The 24,364-nt window shown below is 35.9% G+C and overlaps 4 protein-coding genes across 8 annotated transcripts in view; 1 reads left to right on the top strand and 3 right to left on the bottom strand.

Annotated features, from left to right (window-relative positions):
* The window catches only part of TRB2 (Homeodomain-like/winged-helix DNA-binding family protein), a gene marked incomplete in the record, with an annotated part of 4,630 nt that extends 1,630 nt beyond the window's left edge, over positions 1-3,000 (bottom strand). The window contains 4 exon segments of the mRNA XM_088517734.1: positions 357-440; positions 1,010-1,094; positions 2,391-2,605; positions 2,785-3,000. Of these exon segments, the coding sequence (XP_088373860.1) occupies positions 357-440; positions 1,010-1,094; positions 2,391-2,605; positions 2,785-3,000 (600 nt within the window).
* Positions 3,001-5,221: 2,221 nt separating this feature from the next.
* FRO1 (NADH-ubiquinone oxidoreductase-like protein) lies at positions 5,222-8,841 on the top strand. Its single transcript, XM_059601066.2, has 5 exons — positions 5,222-5,419; positions 6,252-6,340; positions 6,936-7,065; positions 7,553-7,582; positions 8,645-8,841. The coding sequence occupies exons 1-5, from the start codon at positions 5,261-5,263 to the stop codon at positions 8,699-8,701; spliced, it is 465 nt and encodes a 154-aa protein (XP_059457049.2). The 5' UTR covers positions 5,222-5,260; the 3' UTR covers positions 8,702-8,841.
* Positions 8,842-10,078: 1,237 nt separating this feature from the next.
* LOC132186350 (putative amino-acid acetyltransferase NAGS2, chloroplastic) lies at positions 10,079-19,355 on the bottom strand. Of its 4 annotated transcripts, none has more exons than XM_059600280.2 (10): positions 18,859-19,355; positions 16,212-16,299; positions 15,765-15,997; positions 15,460-15,611; positions 14,717-15,137; positions 13,240-13,337; positions 11,926-12,037; positions 11,606-11,765; positions 11,209-11,281; positions 10,079-10,519 (listed from the first exon to the last, which is right to left on the bottom strand). In XM_059600280.2, exons 1-10 carry the CDS (start codon positions 19,216-19,218, stop codon positions 10,369-10,371), a joined length of 1,848 nt encoding a protein of 615 aa, XP_059456263.1. In that variant the 5' UTR covers positions 19,219-19,355; the 3' UTR covers positions 10,079-10,368. The 4 variants fall into 4 exon arrangements, with proteins under 4 accessions (XP_059456263.1, XP_059456265.1, XP_059456262.1 ...); XM_059600282.2 differs by having other exon boundaries at positions 15,765-15,973; positions 18,859-19,353; XM_059600279.2 differs by lacking the exon at positions 18,859-19,355 and adding an exon at positions 16,897-17,430.
* A 2,044-nt stretch (positions 19,356-21,399) lies between these two features.
* On the bottom strand, positions 21,400-23,480 carry WIH1 (cysteine-rich TM module stress tolerance protein). 2 transcript variants are annotated; one of them, XM_059601739.2, is made up of 3 exons: positions 23,136-23,480; positions 22,868-23,015; positions 21,400-21,659 (listed from the first exon to the last, which is right to left on the bottom strand). In XM_059601739.2, the coding sequence occupies exons 1-3, from the start codon at positions 23,191-23,193 to the stop codon at positions 21,614-21,616; spliced, it is 252 nt and encodes an 83-aa protein (XP_059457722.2). In that variant the 5' UTR covers positions 23,194-23,480; the 3' UTR covers positions 21,400-21,613. The 2 variants fall into 2 exon arrangements, with proteins under 2 accessions (XP_059457722.2, XP_059457723.2); XM_059601740.2 differs by having other exon boundaries at positions 23,145-23,471.
* Positions 23,481-24,364: the final 884 nt, after the last annotated feature.

Genomic DNA, 24,364 nt, shown 5'->3' with positions numbered 1-24,364 from the left:
ACAAACATACATGCATGTTGTAAACATTAATTTTCATGTCATCACCCAATAAGACAATATAATCCTTTCCGCCTATGTACATCATTTAAAATTTCTTTAACCCGTCTTCTGCAGCACAACCTTTCAGGAACATCCATGGTTATTAAAATGTTTTATTTCCTAAATATCTCCATCGTACGAGATAGTTATTATTCCTACAACCTTTAAAAATGATATGTATCAAATTTAAAACAATTATCCCGATTTTCAGGAACAATGTTTCAATCAATTAGCTTCATCGGCTCATTAGTTTCCACAGACAACTGTTGATGCATTTTCCCTATCATTTTTACACCAATAGTTGATGGATTGAGTACCTTGATCAATCTTCCATTTGCTGTCATATGTTTCAACTTCATGGACAATAGTTTCTTGAGGTTTGGCGGTGCCCAATATCGCTCCTATGAAAAAAGTAAACTAATAATATTCAGAATAATTTCCAGCACAAGCTTTGCAAGTGTTTCTAAAATTCCTGAACTGAAACATGCACCAGCTCATCTGAAGTTGTGTGATATTTTCTGATGCTTTCTGACAAAACTGAGAAAATATTTCATGAAATTTGATGCGACTTTGAATAATGGCAGCCAATTTATAAGCAGACTAATAAAAATATAAATATTATCAAAATCTGCTGGATACCAGCTAGTTGTGATTGGCAACTAATATCACTGAAGTGTCGGATCTAACAGTAAAATAGTAGCAGCAATCATTTTATAATAGTGTTTCTGTTCTATTATAAGAATCATGCTTAAAAGGAAGTCATTTGCAATGACACTGCATCTGTATAAAAACCAATCTATTAGAAAGAAGTGAAGGTAGAAAAGGAGATCTGCTCAAGAAAAAAATTGAATAGAAGGTCGGTACAACTTATAAGCATTACAAGCCCTAGATGTTTTGAAGTTTGACTAATTATTTTGCAAGCATTACGTGTTTATGAAGTCACAGCTGAAAGCTACACAAGTGGAAATACCTCTATGTAAAAAGCAATTGCAGCCCTGTCAGAACCCCTTGGCTCCTTCAAATTGGTAATGGCCTCTAATATAAGCTTATCCAACCTAAAAACATGCAAAGGAGGTTCCAACAGAAGAAATTAATAATGTCAAGAAAAACAGGATAACACGGTTCCCTTTACAAGATTCTTATGGGCTACAACATCTGGAGACCTTCGCCTCATATATGGAGGCTTTTTTTTTAAAAAAAAAATGTGAGTGGAAGGTTTGTAAGTTATTAAACCCACATCTTTAGCTGTAATAAACTGTAGCATTGATCATGGTGCTGTGCCATTTGCCACATATTTGTAGCCAGAAAAATATCCTATATGCCATGGTGATTTATCAACCAAGAGACACATCTTCACTTAGAGCAACTTTTCAAAGTGTGGCACGATATTTGCAACTTAGACAGTGCTAAATGTCAAGTAATATTAATGCATAGGTTGTGAAATACTGTCAACAAATGAAGTGAATAAAAAAAAGATAACTTCTTTCCTATAAAACTGAACTATTTATACCCAATGGTATAACCATTAAAGACTTAATAAATATTTTCACAACAGATGATACTTTAGAAATTTAGAAAGTAAGGAACAATATGTTCCACTGACTTTTTCTGTAGATGAAACAAGTGTGCATTAGAGTTCAGAAAAATAATCAATGGCAGAAAATCTCATATGAACTCAAATGTAGGAGCAATGGTAAAGGTTAGGGCTTTCCTTGGGTCATTATAGTTTATGTACATTTTAATACCATACAGAAAACCTTAAATTGAGCTGAGAGATCTCACCCCAACAACTAGGAAAGCAAGAACATTGAACTAAGAGATCTCACCCCAACAACTAGGACAACAAGAACATTGAAATAAGAGATATCACAGGCCATTGAGTCTCCTTCCATGGTAGACTGACATTTGATGAAATCTTTGTAAGTCTGTGTTCAGGAAAGTTGCAAATATCATAAGACCTACTGGGTGGAAGGTCCTACTCCCTCTCCCTGGCATATATACTTGTGTGTGATGTATATATATGTGCTAAAGAAACAAATGAGATTTGTTGTCATAGCAGAAGAGGTACTCCACATTTCTTCACTCCCAATATTGAATTACAACATTCCACCATCACTTGACTACGGTTTGGGAAGAGTCCATGTGAAAACCATAAAGATTAGCATAATTTCTGACCATCTGATATATTTTTTGCCCACAACTTAAAGAAAAGTAATACTAGATTTATATATTTAACTACTACATCTAGATCAGATAAGTTAAGAATGACAACTATTTTAGCACAAATCACCATCAAAAGTATCCAAGTATTACATGTATATATAATATAATCATATCACAAGAGATATAACCTTGCAAACGGCTCTTTTGAATCAGCAGTCTGCAGTGTTGTTCTAGAAATCGCAAGAGGCTTAGCATCAACAATTTCTGCATCACTCTGAGGTACAGTGCTCAGAGCCATAGGGTTATCAGCAAGTTTAGGGGTTGGTAGATCCCTTTTAAGTGCAAGTTTGGCCTTCTGCCTTGACCCCCATATTGCCGTGACATTTATATTTCTCCATTTATCCTGTCCAGAGGATATAATACTCAACTCAATAAACTACTACACATGATTGGAGATTGACAACCAGGTTAAGCATAGAGTTCGAGTTTGCCGGATGCAACAAACAGAAGCACCATCCATATTATCAAATTCTAGATATTCGAAGCTGAAAGACTAATCACACTTTCTTCTAAAACAGATACCTTGAGATCCACATTCGAACGTAGATGTAAGATGCCACTGAAATCCGGGTCTGTTAGTATTGTGCGCCATTTGCCTGCCCCATGTTTTATGACTCCAGCTTTAAGGGCTGCTTCTTCTTCTGCTGTCCATTTTTGCTTAGGAGCACCCATCAACAAACTCCAAAACCTTCTTGAAGAAGTTCTGTACAGTTGATCCTGCCGCCTACCAGGACCCATGTACAGAATTCAGATAATCAGAAAATGAATAGAGCTTTACCCACATATATACTGCACATACGTAGATAACCAACAAAAAAATCTCAACCCAACATTCTGTTTTGAGTGTAGATGGTAAACCTTCAAGGACCACAATCACCCAGAAAGGAAAACAAGGGAAAATGAATGATAATATACATCTCACGAAACATGGAATAAAACCCAACAAATTAAACCATCCGCAACTCCCATATACATTATAAGACTGGGCTAATACACACAATTTCAACCACAAGTATCAAATTTTACTCCAAATCAGCTCAGATTGAACGTAATGCGAGATGGATCCCACCGCATAAAAAACGGAAGCAACATAACAAAGCAGAAAAATTTCATCCATTTGATGAAAAAATATCAGCATGATTTGATTAGATTAACGTAAGAAACAGACCTCACCAGCCGCAAAACGTATCAAAATCTTTCGTTCCCAGAATGAACGGGACAGATTCTGAGACAATCTAATTCTCAATTTTACATCTGAGGGAGGAGTGGCAGAGAATTAGAGAGAAATAGGTGGGTTTCACGTGCTAATCATTTCTGATTATAAGCCAAATTTTGTACGAACAATTGTGATTATTATTGACGAAATATAGGATTGAAAAACATGGACCTATCTTTCTTGTCCGAGAAACACAGCTTTATATTGCTCTACCAAAAAAGCCTGCGTCCCCTTTAGTTTCTGAAATTAAAAAGGTTCTCTGGGGTTTTCAAAATAAAACTACATCCGTGCTACCGTAGAATAATATACATTTGTGCCCTTAATTTGCTGTAATTTTTTTCGTTTGTTTATTTTTTATTTGTTGCCTGTACAACAAATATAATAAGACCATTAAGAGTAAGCAAAGAAAAATAAAACCAAATACAAGAGATTGGCTGTCAACAACTTTTTTACTTTTTTATAAATAAGGAGTCAACTTTATATATATTTGTGTTTTTTTTTATAAATAAGCAAGTACAAAATATATATAAATATTTTCTCAAATGTGAATTTCATAGAAAACACTTCACACATAGCCAACAACTTTCATAGAGATAATAACTAATAGGGAAAATTACAGTTTACCCCCCCAAAGTTAACAGCGTTTTTCAATTCGAACATCAAAGTTTCAATTTTTGCAATCCACCCCCACAAAGTTTCATTTTTTTTCAATTCGACCAATATCATCCCAAAATTCCCATATTGCCCCTGATTTTATTTTTTATTTTTTATTTTTTATGAAAACGAAAACAAATTTGGGGTTGCAAAAATTACCAGATGACCAAAAGGGTGGCTACGGCCACCCTGAATTTTTTTAAAAATTTTTTTATAAAAAATAAAAAAATAAAAATTAGGGGCAATATGAGAAGTTTTAGATAAAATTGGTCAAATTGCAAAAATTTGAAACTTTGGAGGGGTGGATTGCAAAAATTAAAACTTTGGTGTTCGAATTGAAAAACGCTGTCAACTTTGAGGGGGTAAACTGTAATTTTCCCTAACTAATAAGTCATACTATAATAATTCATCATAGAACTGGTTTGGTTGGAATCATTTTCTCTATGTATTTGTCATGCGATTTTGTTAGAGCAATCCGTTCTAATTTTTTCAGGAAGTATTGATAGTAATATAATTTTTTTCAAACAAAAATGATAATAATGCTAATAAAAGAAGATAGAAGCAAAATTGGGTAATCAATAAAAGATTATTTATTTAAACTCCAACCATGTACCAATATCTTTATAGTTTATAGGGAAAATTATACTTAGCACCTATAATTATCATTTTTTTCAATTTATTTTTAGTGTTTCAATTGTTATCTAATCTACTATTAGGTTTTAATGTTATTCTTTCATTAAAAATGACGAATATACCATTCATAAGATAAAAAATTATTTACCTCTTTTTGAACCTTTTATCCTATAAAAAATATTTTTGTTATTTTGAATCGAAACAGAGAAAACGTTGTAAAATTGAAATATTGAAGAACATTACGAAATATAATAATTAGATGAGGTAAATGTTGTTGACCCTAGTTTATATAAATTAATTTAAGCTAAATTCATGCACGAATTATTAAACCAAGCAATTTTATTAAATTCGTAGGTTACCAGAAATGAAGGTTTAGTGGGGCAGTTTTCATATATCAAGAAAAAAGGGGGTAAATCAGCAAATTTGCTAAAATGCGTTTTAGTCATTTACTAGCTGCATTTAGAGAAGGTGGTGGTTTCGTCGTAGTTAGATTCGATGGCGAACTCTGTGCAACGCTTCTCGAGCCACGCGCGTGCTCTCCGGGCCACACTAGCGCCATGGACCAGACCATTCTCCACCGACGCGTTGGTGGAGGTCTATCCCGGAGAGGTCGGCATAGTCTCCGGAATCCCAGATGAACACCTTCGCCGTAGGGTACGCGACCCTGATGGACCTTCTTTTCCATAGAATTGATCTTTCGGTTTGATTTTTTTTAATCCATTTTCAAACGGGTCACATTCTTTCAGTGTTTTTGAACTTTTCCTAAATGAATCACATGCCTATTGATAATAGCTAGAGTTTGATGACTTTGTAATTCTAGGGATTGGGGAATTTCATTTTGCCAAGTTAGCCCATTTTCTGTAGCTTTCAAATATCAAAACTTGGGCTAGGCATTTTTGTTTGCGAGCTTTTTGGGAATTGAGGGAAGCTGGAAACGTTTATATATGTGAGGGTGTGAACGGTTTCCGCAAGAGCATTAGTCAATAATGTAGAAAACTGGTTCGATACTGATGGGCACCCTTTTTCTCACAGAGAGAAGTGAAAATTGTTGTATTTCCTGGCCAAAATTTTTCCAGGCAGTGGATTGCTACGTTTGGATTTCTGGGTGTAAATAAAGAGCTTAGTTCAATGTTCTTAGCGTGAGCGATTAAACTTTTTTTGTTGATTTCATGTGTACTCTAGCACTACTTGACAGATGCCTTTGGAAGTATGAATTTGAGGCAATTTCTGTGGTGTCATTGTTGCTTTTATATCAATAGATCTCTGGAGCCAGACTTTCACTATTGAGGACATGTAACAAGCCGTTGGTCCAAGAGAACTCAGGGCTTAACTTGAGGGTGATCTGATGCTTTTTATCACAGGAAGCTTTTACCAATGGATTTGCATAGTTGCTTGTGTTATGTCGCTTTTTTGCTTCATTTGATAATCTCACTGTGTTTAAGATTTCTATCAACTTCTTCACTTCAATCTGTTACATTCATTGTAGGTTGTCATTTACTCGCCGGCTAGAACTGCTACTCAACAAGGATCTGGAAAAGTTGGAAAGTGGAAGATCAATTTTATGTCAACACAGAAGTAGGTTCTTTTATCTGTATAATTCCTCTTGGTGGAGAAGCCTTTATGGGTTATCACTTCAGTCATGAAATCTATTATCTTTTGCTTCAACAATTTTCTTTGGCTAGGTAGGTAAATAATGTACGTCAAATGCAACGTTGTGCACTAGGCTTTCTGCTATGCAGCCTGAATATTCTCTTAGAATTGATACTTACATACGCTAACAATATGTTGTTCAATCCATGCATAATGACGACTTGAACTTTTCATGAAAATTTCTAAATCATACCAAAATATTTGACATTTAGGAGTTGTTATATTCCAGTGATTTATTGTCAAGGATTACAAAGTAATTTTAGAATAGCTGTGTAAGCTAAAATTCTTGGCTTTTACTTTAAAATTTCTTTCTTGAATTTGGGCCAAAGTGGATGTGCATCGTTTGCCTGCTTGGGCAACTGAAGGTCATGTCAGCTTAATTGACAGCACACGTTATAAGTTCCAGTAGAGCCTGCAATCAAGTTCTTGATATGAATATTTTTAGTTTCAATTGAACCATAATTTTATAACCTTGATTACATGATTAATGGTTTCTCCTCGCCAACTAATACATTCGTAGGTGGGAAAATCCATTGATGGGATGGACATCCACTGGGGACCCATATGCTAATGTTGGTGATGCTGGACTTGGTTTTGACAGTGAAGAAGCTGCAAAGTCATTTGCAGAAAGGCATGGTTGGGATTATGTGGTATGTGTTATTTACTTTTAGAAAAATTGCTACTCTAAGGGATTTTTTTATGGTCTTTGACTCCAATATCCTTTCAAATCTATTTATTTCAATGTTCATTCTCATACTCTTGTTGCTATCACATGCTTGCTTATCTGGTCTTACTTACGTCTGTATTTGAGCACACACAACTTCACATCTCTGAGTTTGTGAGAATTCTGGTCAGTCTATGGTGCTAGTCTGCTAGATGGACATGAAATACGAGTTACAATTCTGCCTTTTGTTGTCCCTTGTTAAAATGTTCAGCTGTTGATAGCTATGCATCTGCATGTCTTTTATAATGTTATGTTGTAATAGGCTTGTAGTATTTTACTATTATTACTTCTCTTCAAATTGTTTAAATTATTGAGTGAAAACCCCATTGATTGTTCTTTGATGATTGCACATTTTTCTTCAACTTCTAGTTCCCATTAAACATATTGACAACAGTTCTTGTACTCATCTGCAGGTTAAGAAACACCAAACACCATTATTGAAGGTTTGAGATTCTTTCACTTTTTTTCCTGAGATTCTTATGTATTTCAATGATCCTACAAATAGCATTATTTGTATCTTTAGAAGGGAGCAGCAGACTCACAATAACTGTTGTTTGATTTGATACTGAGATAAATGCTTTTGGATGGCCATAAGAATAGAGAATGGTCTTGAAGTTTTGTGAAATTCCAATGACTAGGTTCTAGCTTCTCACTGTCTATACTTGCTGCACACAGTCACTATGGAACAGTTAAATGGCGTGCTTCTTTGAAATTTAGCCCCCGATGCAGTCATTTATTCTTGACTAAGACTTTCCTTCAAGATTTGAATTCTCGCTACAAACGACCTTTCCTCCTTGTATCTAGATTGTTTCTTTCTCTTTTCCCACTTAGAAAATTATGTTTAATTGGAAAAAGGAGAAGAAAACAAAGTAGGACATCTCTTTTAAAAAGGAAAACAATGCTTAATTGGTTTTTCAGTTTATATAATTCTTTTTGAATTATCCTCTTGAAGCAGGTTAGGACTTTTAATTTGTCCTCTTCTTTTTGTGTTCTGGAGAGTATTTTTTATTTTTTATTTTATTTTATTTTATTTTTATGCCTTCTGATTTTTTTGGGTCTCTGTATGTTTACTCATCAGCCAAAATGTGATTTGAACATTTGATGCTACACCTAATTTCCTAAAACAATTCTCAGAAATTGTTAAGGTGACGTATTTGTGGTAGATTCAACTGTAGATATGGAGGGTGGAAGAAAAATTTGTAGCAGACCAATGGTTTTAGATCCTGTGAACGTTGCCAAAAAACTAAAAAAAGGAAGAAAAAAGAAAAATGGGCATTGGAGGTAATGGTTTCAAACTCAAGTTTATCCTCCAGCCAGGCGCTACTTCCAGGGGTGGAATGTTGATTAAATGTGTCCAAATAAGTTCATGGATTTAGATGGTTATGAGTCAACACGTCTAAAGAAGTAACATGAGAACGGCTGTCCCTAATTTACTGTTTCATCTGCTTGTTCAAAATATCCATTTCAGCTCTAACGCTGCAGAGCCTTTTATTTTCTGGTTGCAGGTGAGGGCATATGCTGACAACTTCAGGTGGAAGGGTCCCCCAAAAACTGAAGATTGATATATGTCACGGATGTTTTTTCTTGGTTCTATCATAAAGGCAATGAGCCTTGAAGTTTTCTTTTTAGCACATTCTTCCTTGAAAAGTCATTTGCCCAAAATGAGTTCCTTTATCTTAATAAATGAGAATTATGATGTGTACTCTTTTGTATAACTATAGCACATTTAAGTTGCACTCCCCGATGAATTTGATTGATTGTGCCTCCTTTATATACATTCAAAGGGGAGTACGGCACCAGCTTCATTGCCTATTCCTCTGTTTGATCTTCTTTACCTAGTGGTTCACAGCCACTCATTGGGGTAAGTTGCGCGTTCTCTGCTTGTGAACTTTTTTATATTTCACGTGTTGGCATCAGCTACCTCCTTGAAAGTGATTTGCCCAACCACACCGGAAGGGTCTTTTGTATTTATTTCTGGGATTGGCTGAGAAGATACTTGCACTGAAAATGCAAAATTGATTGCGAAGATGATTGGAAATTATGACTGAATGCTTATTCTAGTCGAGCCCAATAACCAAGGCTTCACATGCATCCACGTGGTATGAAACCAGTGGCTGATCTCCACTTGCAAAAAAAAAATGTCATTAGCATTCTGCTCCACATAAAATAGTGTTCATATCCAGTTAAAGCACGATTCATATTGGACTCGGTGTTGGTTTGATTTAGCGGTTTCAGAATTTGTAATTTTATAAATGACGTCTTTAAAACGAAGTTAATGAAAATACAATTTGTTTAAAATATAGTTAAGCATTTTGTAAAATCACGGTAATTTCATTTTCAGGGTAAGAGTGTTGTATAAATGCATTGTTATGCTATTAAGTATTTTGATTCGAGTTATTTTATTTGTAAGAGATGGAATAGAATAATCCAGTTGAAGTATAATGGTCATTAGTTTGTAATGCATTATTATGTCTCATGATAGGCCTCATTCTTCTACCTATTTTTGGAAGTCAGATTTTGAACTATTCAAAGTTCTTAGAGCTCCTTGTAATTGTTGGAAAATCCTTTTTCAAAGTTCCAAGGTTTTATACGTTTAATCATTTTTTTTTTCCTAGTAACATCAAGCCAAAATAGCCTAACATTTAAAATCGTGTATTTTTAGAAAGTACAACATTGCCTACGATTTGAAAACAAATTTTTTTCCACATTTCCAAACTACTTTTTTAAAACGCACTCTTAAACATGACAAGTTTTGCGATTTTGTTTAAAAGTGAGCACTTGGTGCAAAATTGAGGACAGAATTGGGATATGAACATTTTTCTCCATTTAGAGTCGAAAGCTATTTTTTTTTTCTTCCCATCAATTTATTCATGGTTTACAAGACTTGTAAAATAACCACCACGGCAATCTTCCCCAAAATTAACAGTTAAACAAAGACATTAGAAATAATCACCATCTCATTCATTATTCTTGCCTCAGCTAAGCATCTTAGGATGTGGATTGAGACACAACCATCCTTTTTTCTAAAACAGTCTGAAATTGGCCAACTTCCAGGCAAAAAGAAATGGAAGATATCCCAATACAATCTGAAAACTAGCCAAGTAAGCTTAGAGGCTAGTTTAATAAAGCGGAGAACTCCAAAATTCTGACACAATAATATGTGATATCTACAGTATACTTTATCTTTCTGATTTACTATTGGTGATTTTCCAAGTTGTAGTATTGCAACTCAAATGGTTGCCCTATCAACAGTAATTCCACTTCTATCAGGTAGCAGCTTCTTCATATAATACTTGGATTTTCGGGATAGATTGATCTTTCTCCTTTTCTTCTCTGGTATTGATGCAATTGAACATTCAGAGAAACCGCGCCTCACAAACCTGTAAAACAAAAAGTAGATATTCGTTTGTCAAAAGTGAGCATTTTACCCAATTTCAGCATGCCATAAAAGTAATGACAATAAACTGAGTGCTAAACAAACTTATTCTTTCTGTTTCTTAGTAACAATGGGTGATGGTACTTTTTCTAAATAGTAGACACAGATAATAAATAAGAGAATACTAAAGATTCAAGCCATAGAATTTTATTCCCTTCCATCATTCCTTAAGATGGGTTTTGGAACAGCTAAAAAAAAATGCTAAGGAATCAAAAAACATTTCTATGCTAGCTCTCCCTATGAAGTTATCATAAACAGATTATAGGAAATAACCCCTTGAAGCCCAAAATTCCCATAAAAAATAGTAGACTAAAACCAATAGTTTTATAAAATGAAAATCGAGTAGCAGAAAACAAAGGGCAAAGCTTTTCCCAGAATTAGGACATAACATCATAGTGACAAACCTAAGGTCAAACAGTACTGTAATATCAATTAAATGAATCAATTTAACAATAAAAATATGCATGAAGAATAGAATAGATCTTTTAAGAATAGGAACCAACATACTCCAACAACATTATCCAGCAAGTCATTTTCAGCATTTTGTATATGTTTTATAGAATCCTCGGCAAGTTGGACACAATTAGCATACATCAATTGAATTTATTTCAAGCAGTAGGAGGTTGCAAATACCAATCTGCAGTTCGTGTGGTAAGTAGGAAAAGCCTATTCAATCCAAGCGAGGAAGCCTTCTTCTCAATGTAATCTGCAGATTTTACTCTTCAGTTATAACTTTGCACAAAAAGTGTCAAGCAATAAAGCTGGTAATTTTTATAGAAAAGAAATACAATAATGAGCACAAAACCACCTCATCTTTATGATATAACGAAGCTTCTAAATTTTTTTTAAAGAGAATGATTCTGCTATTTCTATTATTATTCCTCCAATTTTTATTACTACTACAATTTCTATCAAAATAGACCAAGGACCACCAAATATAATGAACAAAAAATCACTAATATGTCCCACTCTGTGTGCAAATCTCAGATGTTGTTGAAGCACAGTGAAACAGGGATATTTAAAATCATACCAAGTAATTTGTCTCCCTGTCCTTGCCCACGGCAATCAGGAGAAACTGCAAGAGCAGCAACCTCTCCACACTTATCCTCGAAGAAAGGAAAAAGAGCAGCACAAGCAATGATCTGACCTTCTCTTTCCACGACTACAAATGAATCCAGTGCGTCATGGAGCTATTAACACAAAAAGCACAAAACACATAAATATCAGTTCCAGTTCAAGTGAACTTATAACAAAAAATGGCCAGTCTTTCGGTATTAACATCAATAAGCACATAAGCAATAAGCTCTACAGGCCTGTTGATTAGAAATATGAAAGAGCAAGAGTGCAAACCTCCTGATCAGTCCGGCGAACCAATGCGCCAGATTCTTCCAAAGGCAGTAAGATTTGTCTTATCCCAGAGAAATCTGGGACCCTAGCATTTCGAGTTCCTTCATAAAGGTCACTAATAGAATTAAAAGCACATGTTAGTCAATGGGATCAAGAACAGCTTAATCAAGTATAAATCAGCATCATGACTGCATCAGTCTAACAATCAAATGTCGGCTTCATAATTTAGTAGCAGATTCATGCCATCTGTAGTACAACTTCTGAAAAAGAGATCATTTCCAGGTAAATATAGTTTCTAAAACAACAAATCTCCCAGAACTATACTAATTAGTCATCTGTGTTGCATATAGCATTATCTTCTTATTTCTTACTTTTTTTACTCATTGGCATCTAAATGGGACTCAGGGAGATGAGCCTAAAACTGCTTAATGCTTGATGTTTCAAGAAAGCTGCACTTGGGACAGAAACGGTAACACCATTATAAAGCTTCACATGCTTATCAAATCATGACAAAGTAAGGAATTCTAATTATAAAAGGATGTCCCCAAAACAATTTACTGAAACAGGATGTAAGGTATGCTCTGACCATAAAGGAAAGTCAACCGGATAAGTGCTGATCATAAGGAAATGTCTCACACTCCCACTGACAACCTATCACTTAGAATAATTTTCAGCAAATCTCTACCACCAGTTCTACTTTCAAGGGACTTTCCGTTGCAATCAGAACTTATTATGGGCTAATCATCAACATGATGTCTTATATTGAAGAAAACAGGACCAGGTGGGTAAAAGAAAGAGAACAGAAAAGGACCAAAATAGCTTAATAAATAATAATAATAATAATTAATATATATCTATATATATCAAAAAAGTTAGCCAGGCTCCCTAATTGGCAAAACTAAACGACCTGCCTTTTGAAGGGAAAGGGAAAAGAATAGATCCAGCAGGTCTGCAAGGAATGAAACCCACAAATGCTCCAGGCAAATGAAGGTTATAAACCTAAGCATTACTCAACCTAGGGCAGGGAAACTACTCGTAGAACAACATAGGCAAAGTCAAATCACAATAATGTGCCACGTGTCAAAATGCCATTCAAAAGTCCGCTAGGATGCCAACCAACCAACTGGTGGACAAAATCTTGAGAAATGAATATTACACATGGGACATTACTATTAGTATATAGCGATAATATAAATACAGATGATAGCCATAAAGCCCACCAATAACGAGCACACACCTCTTAATCAGCACATAATTAATCAGCATTAGACATAAGTTACGGTTGAAAAATCAGCTTTCACAAGATGACAGTTATACCTAGCAACCATCGTCCCCATCCCATCTCTTTTAAACAATTCCAACAATAGAACTCCACCTTTAGTGCCATCTAACAAATGAACTCTTTGAACACCCCCCTGACAATAAAGGAGAAAATAATGTTGGCAAGGTGCTTCAAACCAACATAAAAAGCAGTTGATACACATATCATGTCAAGAGGCTTTCTAAGACCTGAGAATTTGATGAGCCATTTTTCAGAGAAAGTAAATGTAGCACAAGGCACATAAACATTACAATAGTAAAATGCAACGTTCTAGTGTGAGAAAAGATAAAAATATTCTTATAGTTATTAGTTACAGACAAAGCTGCAATAAAAAAGCATGAAGGATATACCACCTGCTGTCTTTGTGGTAGGTAACATACCACCTGCTCATACACACAGTAGTGAAGGTCTTGGCAATTACTTGGTGTTTTGTCAAGGAGTTATTACATAGAGTTGCACACCAGAACAACATTCCAAATTAGATGTTGTTAAATCATTGTTAACCTCATACTATACATTTAACTCAAAATGTATAATGAATCCCAGTCCACCAATCATCAGCCACAAAGAGCTCATAGCTACAAAGAGTTTAACATGTGAGATCGACATAGATAATCAAGTTTTTATCAAAAAGAAAGCATAAAGTGCATTGAGGACTTCTATCTTTATATTTGCTTTCATAAAAAATATTTTGCAGGGACTCCAAGCCCAAATTATATAATTGATAAATGGTCCCATATCCACTTTTCATTGGTCATTATTAGATTTCATGTGATTTTCCTAAAATATTTGCTTTCTTTTTTTTACCTTCCTAATTTGGTGTTTCAACCTTGCATATATTTAATTCATAGTGAATCATCAACACCTTTTTTTTTAATTTATAAATAATTGGCCCCAAGGGGAGGGGTAAGGGAAGATTCGAACTAGTGACTCCCGCTTCATAGGTATAACACACGTTATTTATTAGTATCCTCCTAACCTCCTTCCCCCTCCTCTCTCTCCGAAAAACAAAAGAGCCCTTCTTTTTCCAAAAAAAAAAAAAAAAAAAGAGATGAAACAAAAATAATTTTTTGGTGAGTAAATAAATAAAAATTGGCTAAAGAGAGCTTTCAGGTTTATAGATAGTGATCCTTTATCAGCAGCATAGAGCAAAAAGATCAATTTTGATTAGTTTCAATATTAAGAAAATCAAAAGCAAGTTTACAAAGAAGTGGAATTGCTTTATCGTTAAATAGATGGATTCAACTTCCTTTTAACCTTTTTTTTTTTTTCTTTTTAGTTAAGGAAACTTCTGCATTACCACCAGTCAGGTTTTGAACACATTATGGTTAGCTTCGAGAAACTAAATGTGGTATATTTTTCCAAAAAAAATCAGGAAAACAAAAAATGATGATTTAGAAGGGCATCATTACTTAGGAAACATCCATCACTACTGATGATGATGGAAAAAAAAAATGGGTCAACTGGACTTACCTTACAAACAAAAGCTGCAGCAGCCAATTCTGAGAGGTAACCATTTAATCGACTTTGGCGCTCGTGACCGCCAATAGGAAAACCCTGTTCACCAGTCCAAATTCCATTCCCATTGTCAAAACCAACACCGTTATGAAAGGTTGGATTATGTCTTTCAACAGAAACCTTCCCATTCTGAGAAGGGACAGCCCCATTAGAATTATTACGTCTAGGAGAAGTGCGATCCTCTTCACCAACTGCTTTCACATAGTTGGCAGCTATCTCACTTTGTTTAGCTCGTTCACGAATCAACATGTCCGCTTCTTGAAGGGTCAAGAAGCGAATAAGGCGTCCACTCTCATCCAGAATTGGACCATCTATGAGGCAAATAAGCTTGTCCGCTCCAATAGCTAATGCGCAAGCAGTTGCAACTTCATATGTGCTGAAATTTGAAAAGCATAAAGCACTAGTAATCAGTAAACAGGTTTTAAGCATTTTTCACGTGAAGTTTAAATCCTTTTTTCCTTTTGGGTCACTTAAATCAAGTTATTAGATTTTTTTTTATAAGTCACTTAAATCAAGTTATTAGATGACACTGGTTAATGAGGCTTAGGTAGGTTATAGTCTATATGCAAGGGAAGAAGTGTTTAAACATGGCCAAATTCTTAATACCAAAGGAAATAAAGATTTATTACAGGTTATAGTTGAAAAAAAAAAACAAATGCCAGGTAAAAGAAAAGAACACCAAACTCTACATAACATACTTGCAATTTAAAATTTCTCCAGAGCTAGAATAGCCCAAGTTGCTTAATATAACTATGCAACCAGCATCAAGCCTCTCGCGCATTCGAGAAACATCAACTTTCTTAACTTCACCCGTTGCTCCATAATCAACGCCTTCCACAACTCCTCTTCTCTGCAAATGAAATCAACAAGCCTCAAACCAGCAAGAATACAGTAGAAATGACAGAAAACCCAAAGCCTAAATAAAGAACCTCAGAAGGCCACCAATTCTTTAACACAGAAGGGAATCAGAGATGGACATTGAATAAAGAGTAAGCATTCTTACCTTGGCTGCAAGAAAGTTGCCACTTGCAACACTGACACCAACTTCATGCCAACGACTACTCTCACCATGTCGACGAATGTTGCAAATGGAGGGGCCGGGAGAAAGTTTTGCCTCTAGCATCATACGAATCCCTCCAGCCGCTTCCGTCGCAGCCGCCAGAGCTTCATTGTCAGTTATCCTGTATTCACCAACAAACTTAGGCTCGCGTCCTGCAAGAAGTACACGGCTGTCAACTGCAAACGAAGCATTTCATGTTACTGGGAAAAAAATTAAACAAATAGAAATCAGAAGTAGGTAAAGAATACATTTTTTTAATAAATTAGCATTAAGGAAAATTTATCTGAAAAAACAGAGCGATATTCCATTAAAAAGTTAGTCTCTGAGGCTCAAAATTGCACATGTACAATAAGATACACCAGGGTACAAAGCAACAAGGTCCTCACTGACCTCTCTCCTCCAAAAGCTTGTCAATATGGACATGGGTGCCCGGAACAATCACAAATCTTATCCCCAGATGATGCAGAAAAGCAATATCCTGCATACAGATATACTTATGCCATAAAAATGTGAACCAAAAAGCAGCCCACCGTGTTAGTGAACACAGCTCGAAAGGGTTACATATTAGGCACACACATGGACATGGACATACACTCACTACAGAAACCATTATGCAGCCCACCATGTTAATGAATATACCCGAAAGGGTTACATATTAGGCGCACACATAGACATACACCCGTAACAAAAACCAAAGAATCATATAATTTAGCTAGTAAAATCTTCGAGCATTTTACCTACGACCCAGAATCAAATCCTATATAAGAATTTAAGGGATGGGAGGGCGTCCACGTGTTTCGTAGCGCACAATTCAATGGGTTTGCCGACAAGAACATGGAGAATTCTCGGTTCCGCACCTCGCTCACACACACGCTCTTGCTCTCTCTTTAGTTAAACAACCTAATACAGGCCGGTGCATCTCATAAAACCCAAGTGAAGAATTCCTTTTTTGTAATTGCAAATCTCAAAAGAACCAAGAAAAGTCAATTCCTTTACGTTCGCGTTTATTGCATTTTCTCACTAACCAAACAGATAAGTTAGATAACGAAGGATTGAGAAAACGAAGAGGACGTGCCTTGAGAATGGGATCCAAGAAAGGGCTAGCGACGTTTTCGCCGGAAATAATCACAACGAAGGTGCTCCCCCTGTGAGCCCACAGGTAAGGCCACGCCTCACGAAACCACCGCACGAACTGCTCGTCCTCCACCGAATTATAGCTCTCTTTCACACTCTCACTCTCACTCTCACCGTCCGGCTGGCTATGCACATTGCATTTCCGCAAAACTCCCTTCTCTCCCTTCACCACCGACGACAACGGCCTTAAACGTCCCGTCCTTTCTGTCCTGAACCGGAAACACTGGCGAGCCCAGCAAAGCCTGCTTTTTTGACTGGGAAAAACCCTTGGGAGGTTTTGAAAAGCACTGTTGAAGGTGCTCGAAGCCGAAGCTGCCATGGCTGACCGGTGGCGATGGTCGCGGCGGGACCCAGACAGAGAGAGAGAGAGAGAGAGAGAGATTCTTGCCTAGCCGCCACGACCACACTTGGGTTCAGTAAGGTCTCCCATTTATGCTTCTTTAGTTCTTTGTCTTGAAGCCTCCATTTCAGGGCCAGCGTTCAACACAAAAGGCCCATCTCAGTTTTGTTTTTGCTGAGATAGGGACTGCCTTTTGGACTTTGATTAATGTCTTTTATGGACGGCTGTTCTGCTTTGACGTCATATAAATGTCCAAATCTTTCTTTATTTTTAGTATTTTAAGAAGAAGTGTTTTGTGTTTCCTCATTTTGTTATTAGCAGTAAACAAATTATTTTTAGTAATTAATGTGTAATAATCTTTTCTTTTTTTTTCTTAATTGTATTTTAAGACATATTTTGTACTTTGAATGGTTGGTTTAAGTTTGTTTTGGTGGTGGGGTGAGGGTGGAATGGTTGGTCCTTAATCTCTCCATTTCAACAACTGAAAATGTGAAGAAGAAGAAGATGATTAGTCTTATGGATAATAATTCTGAATTATTACTCCAATGACCCTTTACCAACTTAAACTTGCTCAATAATTATCACCACATCAACATCAAAGGAATTAGAAAGCCCTGAAAAGCAGACAACCCCGCGTGTATAGTAAGGAAACCATGCCTGAAAAGATTTTCTAACCACCAATGTTTTATCCGACCCAACATGTATGCCAAAGGTCATACTTAAATAAAATACGTGTGAAAGTAGTTATTTTCCTGTCTTACTGTATATGCAAAAGAGTAACCCCGGAATATTCATTATATTCACTTTATATTAAATGACGTGACATATTTTAATTTTTTATTTATTTAGATAATTGACAAGAGCATATAGCTTATATAAAATGAAAGTGTCACTCTATGCAAAAAAACGCAATTTCAATACGTTTGTGTGAAATTAGTCATGTCCGCCATGGTCATTGGTCTTAGCTTTTTTCCAGCAACAAAAAAAGAAAAGAGAAGTGAAAAACAATCGAGAATGAAAGAAGGAAAAAGTAAAGGAGCACCTTCTCAAATGTCTTCCAAATCAGCTAGCGCACTTTGAAATTATCTTAAACCAACCCACTTAAAAACATCCTAGTACAATTCTTTTTCAGTTTATTAAATGAGTATTTTTATCTTTCTAATTGGAGAATCCAAATTCCAAAATACTACAGATGTTCTGTTTCCGGTTCCCACCGTTGCACTTTTTCTAAATACTCTAATACTGTATGAAAAGGGATGGTGCAGAAGAGTCAAAGACATAATTGACTTGGTGACATTTCTTCACTGTTTTTTTTTTTTTTTTTTTTTTTTTTGGAGAGATGTTCTTCTTTCATTGTTTGTCTGAGAAATTGCCGATCGGTCAGGTTTTTGGGTTTGGAGGGGCTTTGACCCATTCGTCCCAAGAAAAAGAAGAAAAATCTAACGGCTTAAATAATTTTGTTTTCTCCGAGGGCGCACCACATGACTCGTGTCACACAGATCATCATCAGCTCTAGAACTTGAGAGAGAGAGAGAGAGAGAGAGAGAGAGAGAGAGAGAGAACCTTGACAAGGGTATCCAAGAAAGGAGTTGCAAGAAGGTCCCCAGAGATGACAACAATAAAGGTACTGCCTCTGTGCAAATAAACATATGGCTGGGCTTCTCGAAGGGCGTCTACAAACCTCATGTCCTCCTCCGATATATAATATTCTTCTTGTTTCACTACTTGACGCTCCACCACCTCGTACCCTTTCGCCACCGAACATCTCGGGTCTCTTTTCCCCGTTCTGATCAGCCGCGGACAAGCCCTAGGGAGACTCCGAATTCTCAAGCTCCTCGAACCAGAATTGAACAAAGAAGGCCATGCCACTGCTCCCACTCCCTGCTCCCAAGTCAACGGCCATGATTTTGAGGTAGCAGCCATCTTAATTATATCTACAAAGAGGTATATGGTATTAATATATAGAGACGGCAAACGCGGCGAACCGCAGGAGTGAGTTAAAGAGACGACTCCGAAGAAAAAGCAGGGTAAGGAAAAAACAAAAGCAGGCTTAATATATTGGACGCTTGCTTCTGTATATCACACACTGGGTCTATGAAAGACGAACGCTAGATAATGACAGAAGGCCATGACTACGGTTCTATTCTCCTTGCTGACGATGAATACAGAGTTTTTTCTTTTTCTTTTTTTGTCGAGAACCAATAAATTCTATAGCATGCTGCTCACTCAGATGCCTTAAATCCCATCTAAACTACTTTACCGTTGATACCGTTAATATTTTATTTAATTTATCGCATCTAACGGTATAAATATGCTCATCTATATGTAATCTCAAATCCAGCGGCAGGGTAGGCATATATGCAGAGGGAAATAAATAGCACAGTAAACACACACACACACACACATATATATATATATAATATCTTTCCAAATGGACCATCTGATCTGGCAAGCTAAGAGCTGACGAAGAAAGTTAAAAAGAAACAAGCTAGATTGGTTCCCGAGTTGCCAACGACGAGAAATAATATAATTATAGTACAATGGAAAAATAAACCATTATTTTACAAGGTTCCAGTGGAATATATATATATATAGGTATCTCAGACATATTCCTTTATTAATCAAATGGTATTTATACTGCTTTTCATGTCAAATAATTTACCATATTGTGCCGTGTACGTGTTTTTTCTTCAATTATTGTGATAAGAAGTGCATCCTGTTCTGCATTATTAGGTCTTTTTGTTCAATTATTAGGTTTCTTTGTTCAATGAAGATAAGAGATCGATGTTATTCCGTCTCATGCATGTCCTCTGAAAAAAAAAAAAAAAAAAAAGAACAAAATAGACCGTTTAGATTTTATTCTAATTTCTTTAAGCCAAACGACGTCGTTGAAGCTGAAGAAAAAGTCGTCTCTTCTTCAAGTCCAGCGCATGAACGAGCACAAAAAGATGCCACTCTGTTGTTGCTTCCACATAACTAAACGAAAATTTTCCTAAATCTACGTAACTAAGGTGATCGTTTTGCTTCAAAATTTCATCAAAGCTTTCGGTTTTATATATATATATATATATATATATATATATATATATCATAGTGCTATTTTTACTTTGTTTTTTATGAGGTTAGGTTTAATCAAATTACTAACCACCCAGGTCAAAACAAATAATTAAGGCAGGGAAAATGTCCAACATGGTAAAATTGGCGGCAATAATGCGGAATTTCTCTTATAGGGTGTGACATACATATTAATCGTATTAATGGTTATTTGGGGATTAATGAGTGTATAGTTTTCATGTGGAGAAGATCCTTGATCTATTTTCCTTAGGTGGGTAATTAGTGTATCACCAATTGTGCTCATTCCAATAGATGACATATCCGGCTGGTTGGTTGTTAAAAACCCCTTAGCCTTCAATACCAAGAACTATTTGGTGTTGTGGTTGTCAGCATGTACGTAGCAGAGGCCTTTGCCCCCCGCCCTGGCTTGGTATTCGTCCAACCTTGTTTTCAAACCGCTTTCGAGACAAGGTTTTAGTGTAGATAAGTAGAATGAGTAGGCGTTTCTAGTTGTCCCGATCCAGTGGCCAGCATGTCTTCCAAGACTTGAACCTCCTCTCAACATCGGTGCCGAGGGAGGCACCTTGAAAACGTCCTCTAAAACTTGAACCTCGTCGGTGTCGGTACCAAGGGAGACGCCTTGGGCATGTCCTCCAAGAGTTGAATTATACCTCATTGGCATGGGTACCAAATGAGGCACCTTGGGCATGTCCTCCAAGACTCGAACCTCTTCGACATTAATATTGAGGGAAGCGCCTTAAAAATTTCCTTCAAAGACTTGAAGAACCTCCTCAACAAACATCGTTACCGAGGGAGGTGCTTTGGGAATGTCCTCCAAGACATAGGGAGCACCTTGGTACCACGGTGGTGGCACAACCATTCTGCTACTGTGGTGTGCTCTGGCAGCCTCACAATGACTGTAAGATAAGTGACCGAATTATTTTTACGTTTCTTTAAATCCGCTAGATTAACCTGTTTTTAATGTTAGAAAAGTAAACAAAATTTTGCAGAAGTTTACCGGCCGTAGTCTCAATGTTTCCAATAACCAAATCAAAACAATTATTACCCCCTTTTTTTTTTTTGAAGTCAAAATGATTACATCTTCAAGTAGTGTAGCATATATCCCAATGATCAATTATATATGTAAATATCAACTTAAAGACATTAGAAGGAAGAATAAACATGAATCTAATCTTCACGTAACATATATAATATTAATTATGCCCCCTACGAATCACCACGCCTGAATCGTTGAAGGTTCTTCTCAGAAGCAAGCATCCAGAAGGCAACAACAACATAGAGCCGCTAAACTGCAAATAGCACAAAACTTTGTCAATTTTCTCATATGGTAATAATAAAAGTAAAACATCATGAAGAGTAATGCTAGGATTGGAGTTTAAAAATATAATAAAAATATAATATATAGCATTACGTACTTTCTTCTAAATAGTCGGTCCTAATTAAAACGAGCCATGTTATGATTACACAAATTAGGAACCCATTAAAAAAAAATTAAAAATTAGGAACCCAAAAAACAAAAGAGGCGGCGATCTTCACCAAGTGAAAACTCTGCTATCATAACATGGTAGTTGATGATATTGCTTATAGGCTTTCAAATATTTCCTTCCGGAACATACAACAATAGGTACGTTGGAAAGTTACCTAGGGATTTTGGATCCGGTGTGTTGCACTATATACATCGCATTTTTTTTTTTTTTTTTTTTTTGAGTTCATAGATAGTGGCAGCAATGTAATAATAAATTAAAAGAATGATGATTTTTGGATGCCTCAAAAGGCTAATGTGGGGTGGGGGTGGTCCACCCTCTTTGGCCACTTTCGTCACTTTGAGCTGCAGGTTGAGTCACTCTTTTGAGTAAAAAAACCGATATATATATATAGTTTACATAATTTTATAATTAAATAATACTAGCGTGCATGACCATTAATGCACGCCAGTATTATAGTCATGCACGCCAGTGTTTTATATATATATATAAAAGAAAGCAACATAAGACATACAGAGCGTATGTGTGAGATAAGGTAGCATTAAAGAAAGCAACACGCCAGTATTATTTATTATATTTTTATTTTATTTTTAAGCTCCGTATTATTACCATATGAGAAAATTGACAAAGTTTTGTGCTATTTGCAGTTTAGCGGCACTATGTTGCTGTTGCGTTTTGGACGCTTGCTTCTGAAGAGAACCTTCAGTGATTCAGGCGTGGTGATTCGTAGGCGGCATATATATATTATTTAATTATAAAATTTATTATTACATTCTTTTATTGTTTAAATAATTATTTAATTATTTTATAATTAAATAATACTGAGGTGCATGAAGTGTTATATATATCACTAGCCATAAAAATATATTCATAATTAATTGTAAACCTAGTCAAATGTCTTCATAATAAAAGAAAGCAACATACGGCGTACGGAGCGTACGTGTGAGATAAGGTAAAATTGTGAAGCAATCTTTGCCGTGAAATTTGACAAAACAATAATAATATATACATACCATCCTTCAAGGCAGCTGGTTTCTTGCCTAGGAGGAGGCTGGGTCTGGCTGTAGGGTGGAGCATACCCCTGCTGCGGCGGATACCCCGGCGGGGGGTAGCCTTGGACAGGGTACCCTGGTGGAGGATTATAAGCATCCTTTGGATACCCTACAAGAATACCATTGATCAATTAAACCACAAAAACCCATCAATATATATATATATATATATATATATATATATATATATATATATATATATATATATATTACCATCAAGCAATATTACCTATCGTACCTTGAGAAGGAGGAACACCAACTGGAGGCTGCTGGTTGTAGTAACTCATGATCTCGATCTCTTCAAAACAAAGATTCTCAGAACGAATTAGGGAAAGTGTGAGCCTTTGCCTTCTGGGGATGCTTTATATAGAAATAAATAAAGGCGGCGAAGGAAGGTGGCAGAGTCTAGAACCTGAAGGAAGTTTCTTTCAGTACTGCCCAAACCGACTACCTCTTACGAAGAATTACGGCGAGGCACACGGTGTCGTTCAGCTTTAGCAATAAAGAAGAATAAAGCTGTCGGCAACCCAACAACTTTTTTCAACTTTCGGACATCCTGGAAAATATCTTACTCCTATTCCTACATGGATATCATGAAAGCTAAGCTAAAGAAAGGAATGAGAATAAAGAATAACAGCTAATAATTATCGTGATAAAAATAAAATTAAGTTCAAAAAAATCGGCATCATGAAAAAGCACTCGTTAACATGTTTTGGAAGTGTTACAACTTAGAATATTTAAACTATTTTATGTATAAGAATTAAATTCTACTAAGGAAATAGAATAAGGGAAATATAAAATATGTACGATCAACCTCATTTACCCGAAGAATTAGTTTGGGGTGAAGTGTCAATAACCTAAAGAAATAATATATAGCTTTTATAGATGGACTTTCTTCCAAAATGGATTGAAAGAAATTAACGTTTATTTATAAATTAAGCAGGTGATTTTTTCAAATGCTTTTTTAATAAATTAAGTTGAAAAGAAAAATTCAACCCAATTTGTTGAAAAAAAAAAAAAAAAAAACTGTCCGTTTTTGAATTATGATGATTAGACACAACTATTATAGAAAATTGGAGTTTAGGAAAAATTTAAAACAAGTGTTAGACAAGCCTAAAGTTGGTTCACTATTGGATCCTGACTTGGGAGGTAGCTGATAGCTGTGTTTATTTGGAGAAAATGGTGCTTTTGAAGTGGGAAAATATGAAAAAGTGAAACAAAAATTAACTCACTGAGCCCTTATTTGTCTCGTGACCAAGGGGAACTATCCTGTTATGGAGACAAGATCATCATGCACATGCCTTGCACACAAGGGGAACAGTTTTTTTCGTGCGGGAATACCAATGAGAACCACATGCAAAAGCAAAAGAGGAGAAAAGTAAGAAGAAGCAAATTAAGCATCCCTGTCATTCCCATCGGCCTCGTAAGCAAGGGAGCTTGCTTACGTTTCTCCTCTTT

This window comes from Corylus avellana, chromosome 6 (genome assembly GCF_965113065.1).
Source record: "Corylus avellana chromosome 6, dhCorAvel1.hap1.2, whole genome shotgun sequence".
Taxonomy (NCBI): domain Eukaryota; kingdom Viridiplantae; phylum Streptophyta; class Magnoliopsida; order Fagales; family Betulaceae; genus Corylus; species Corylus avellana.
This window is presented reverse-complemented; position numbering and strand designations above follow the sequence as displayed.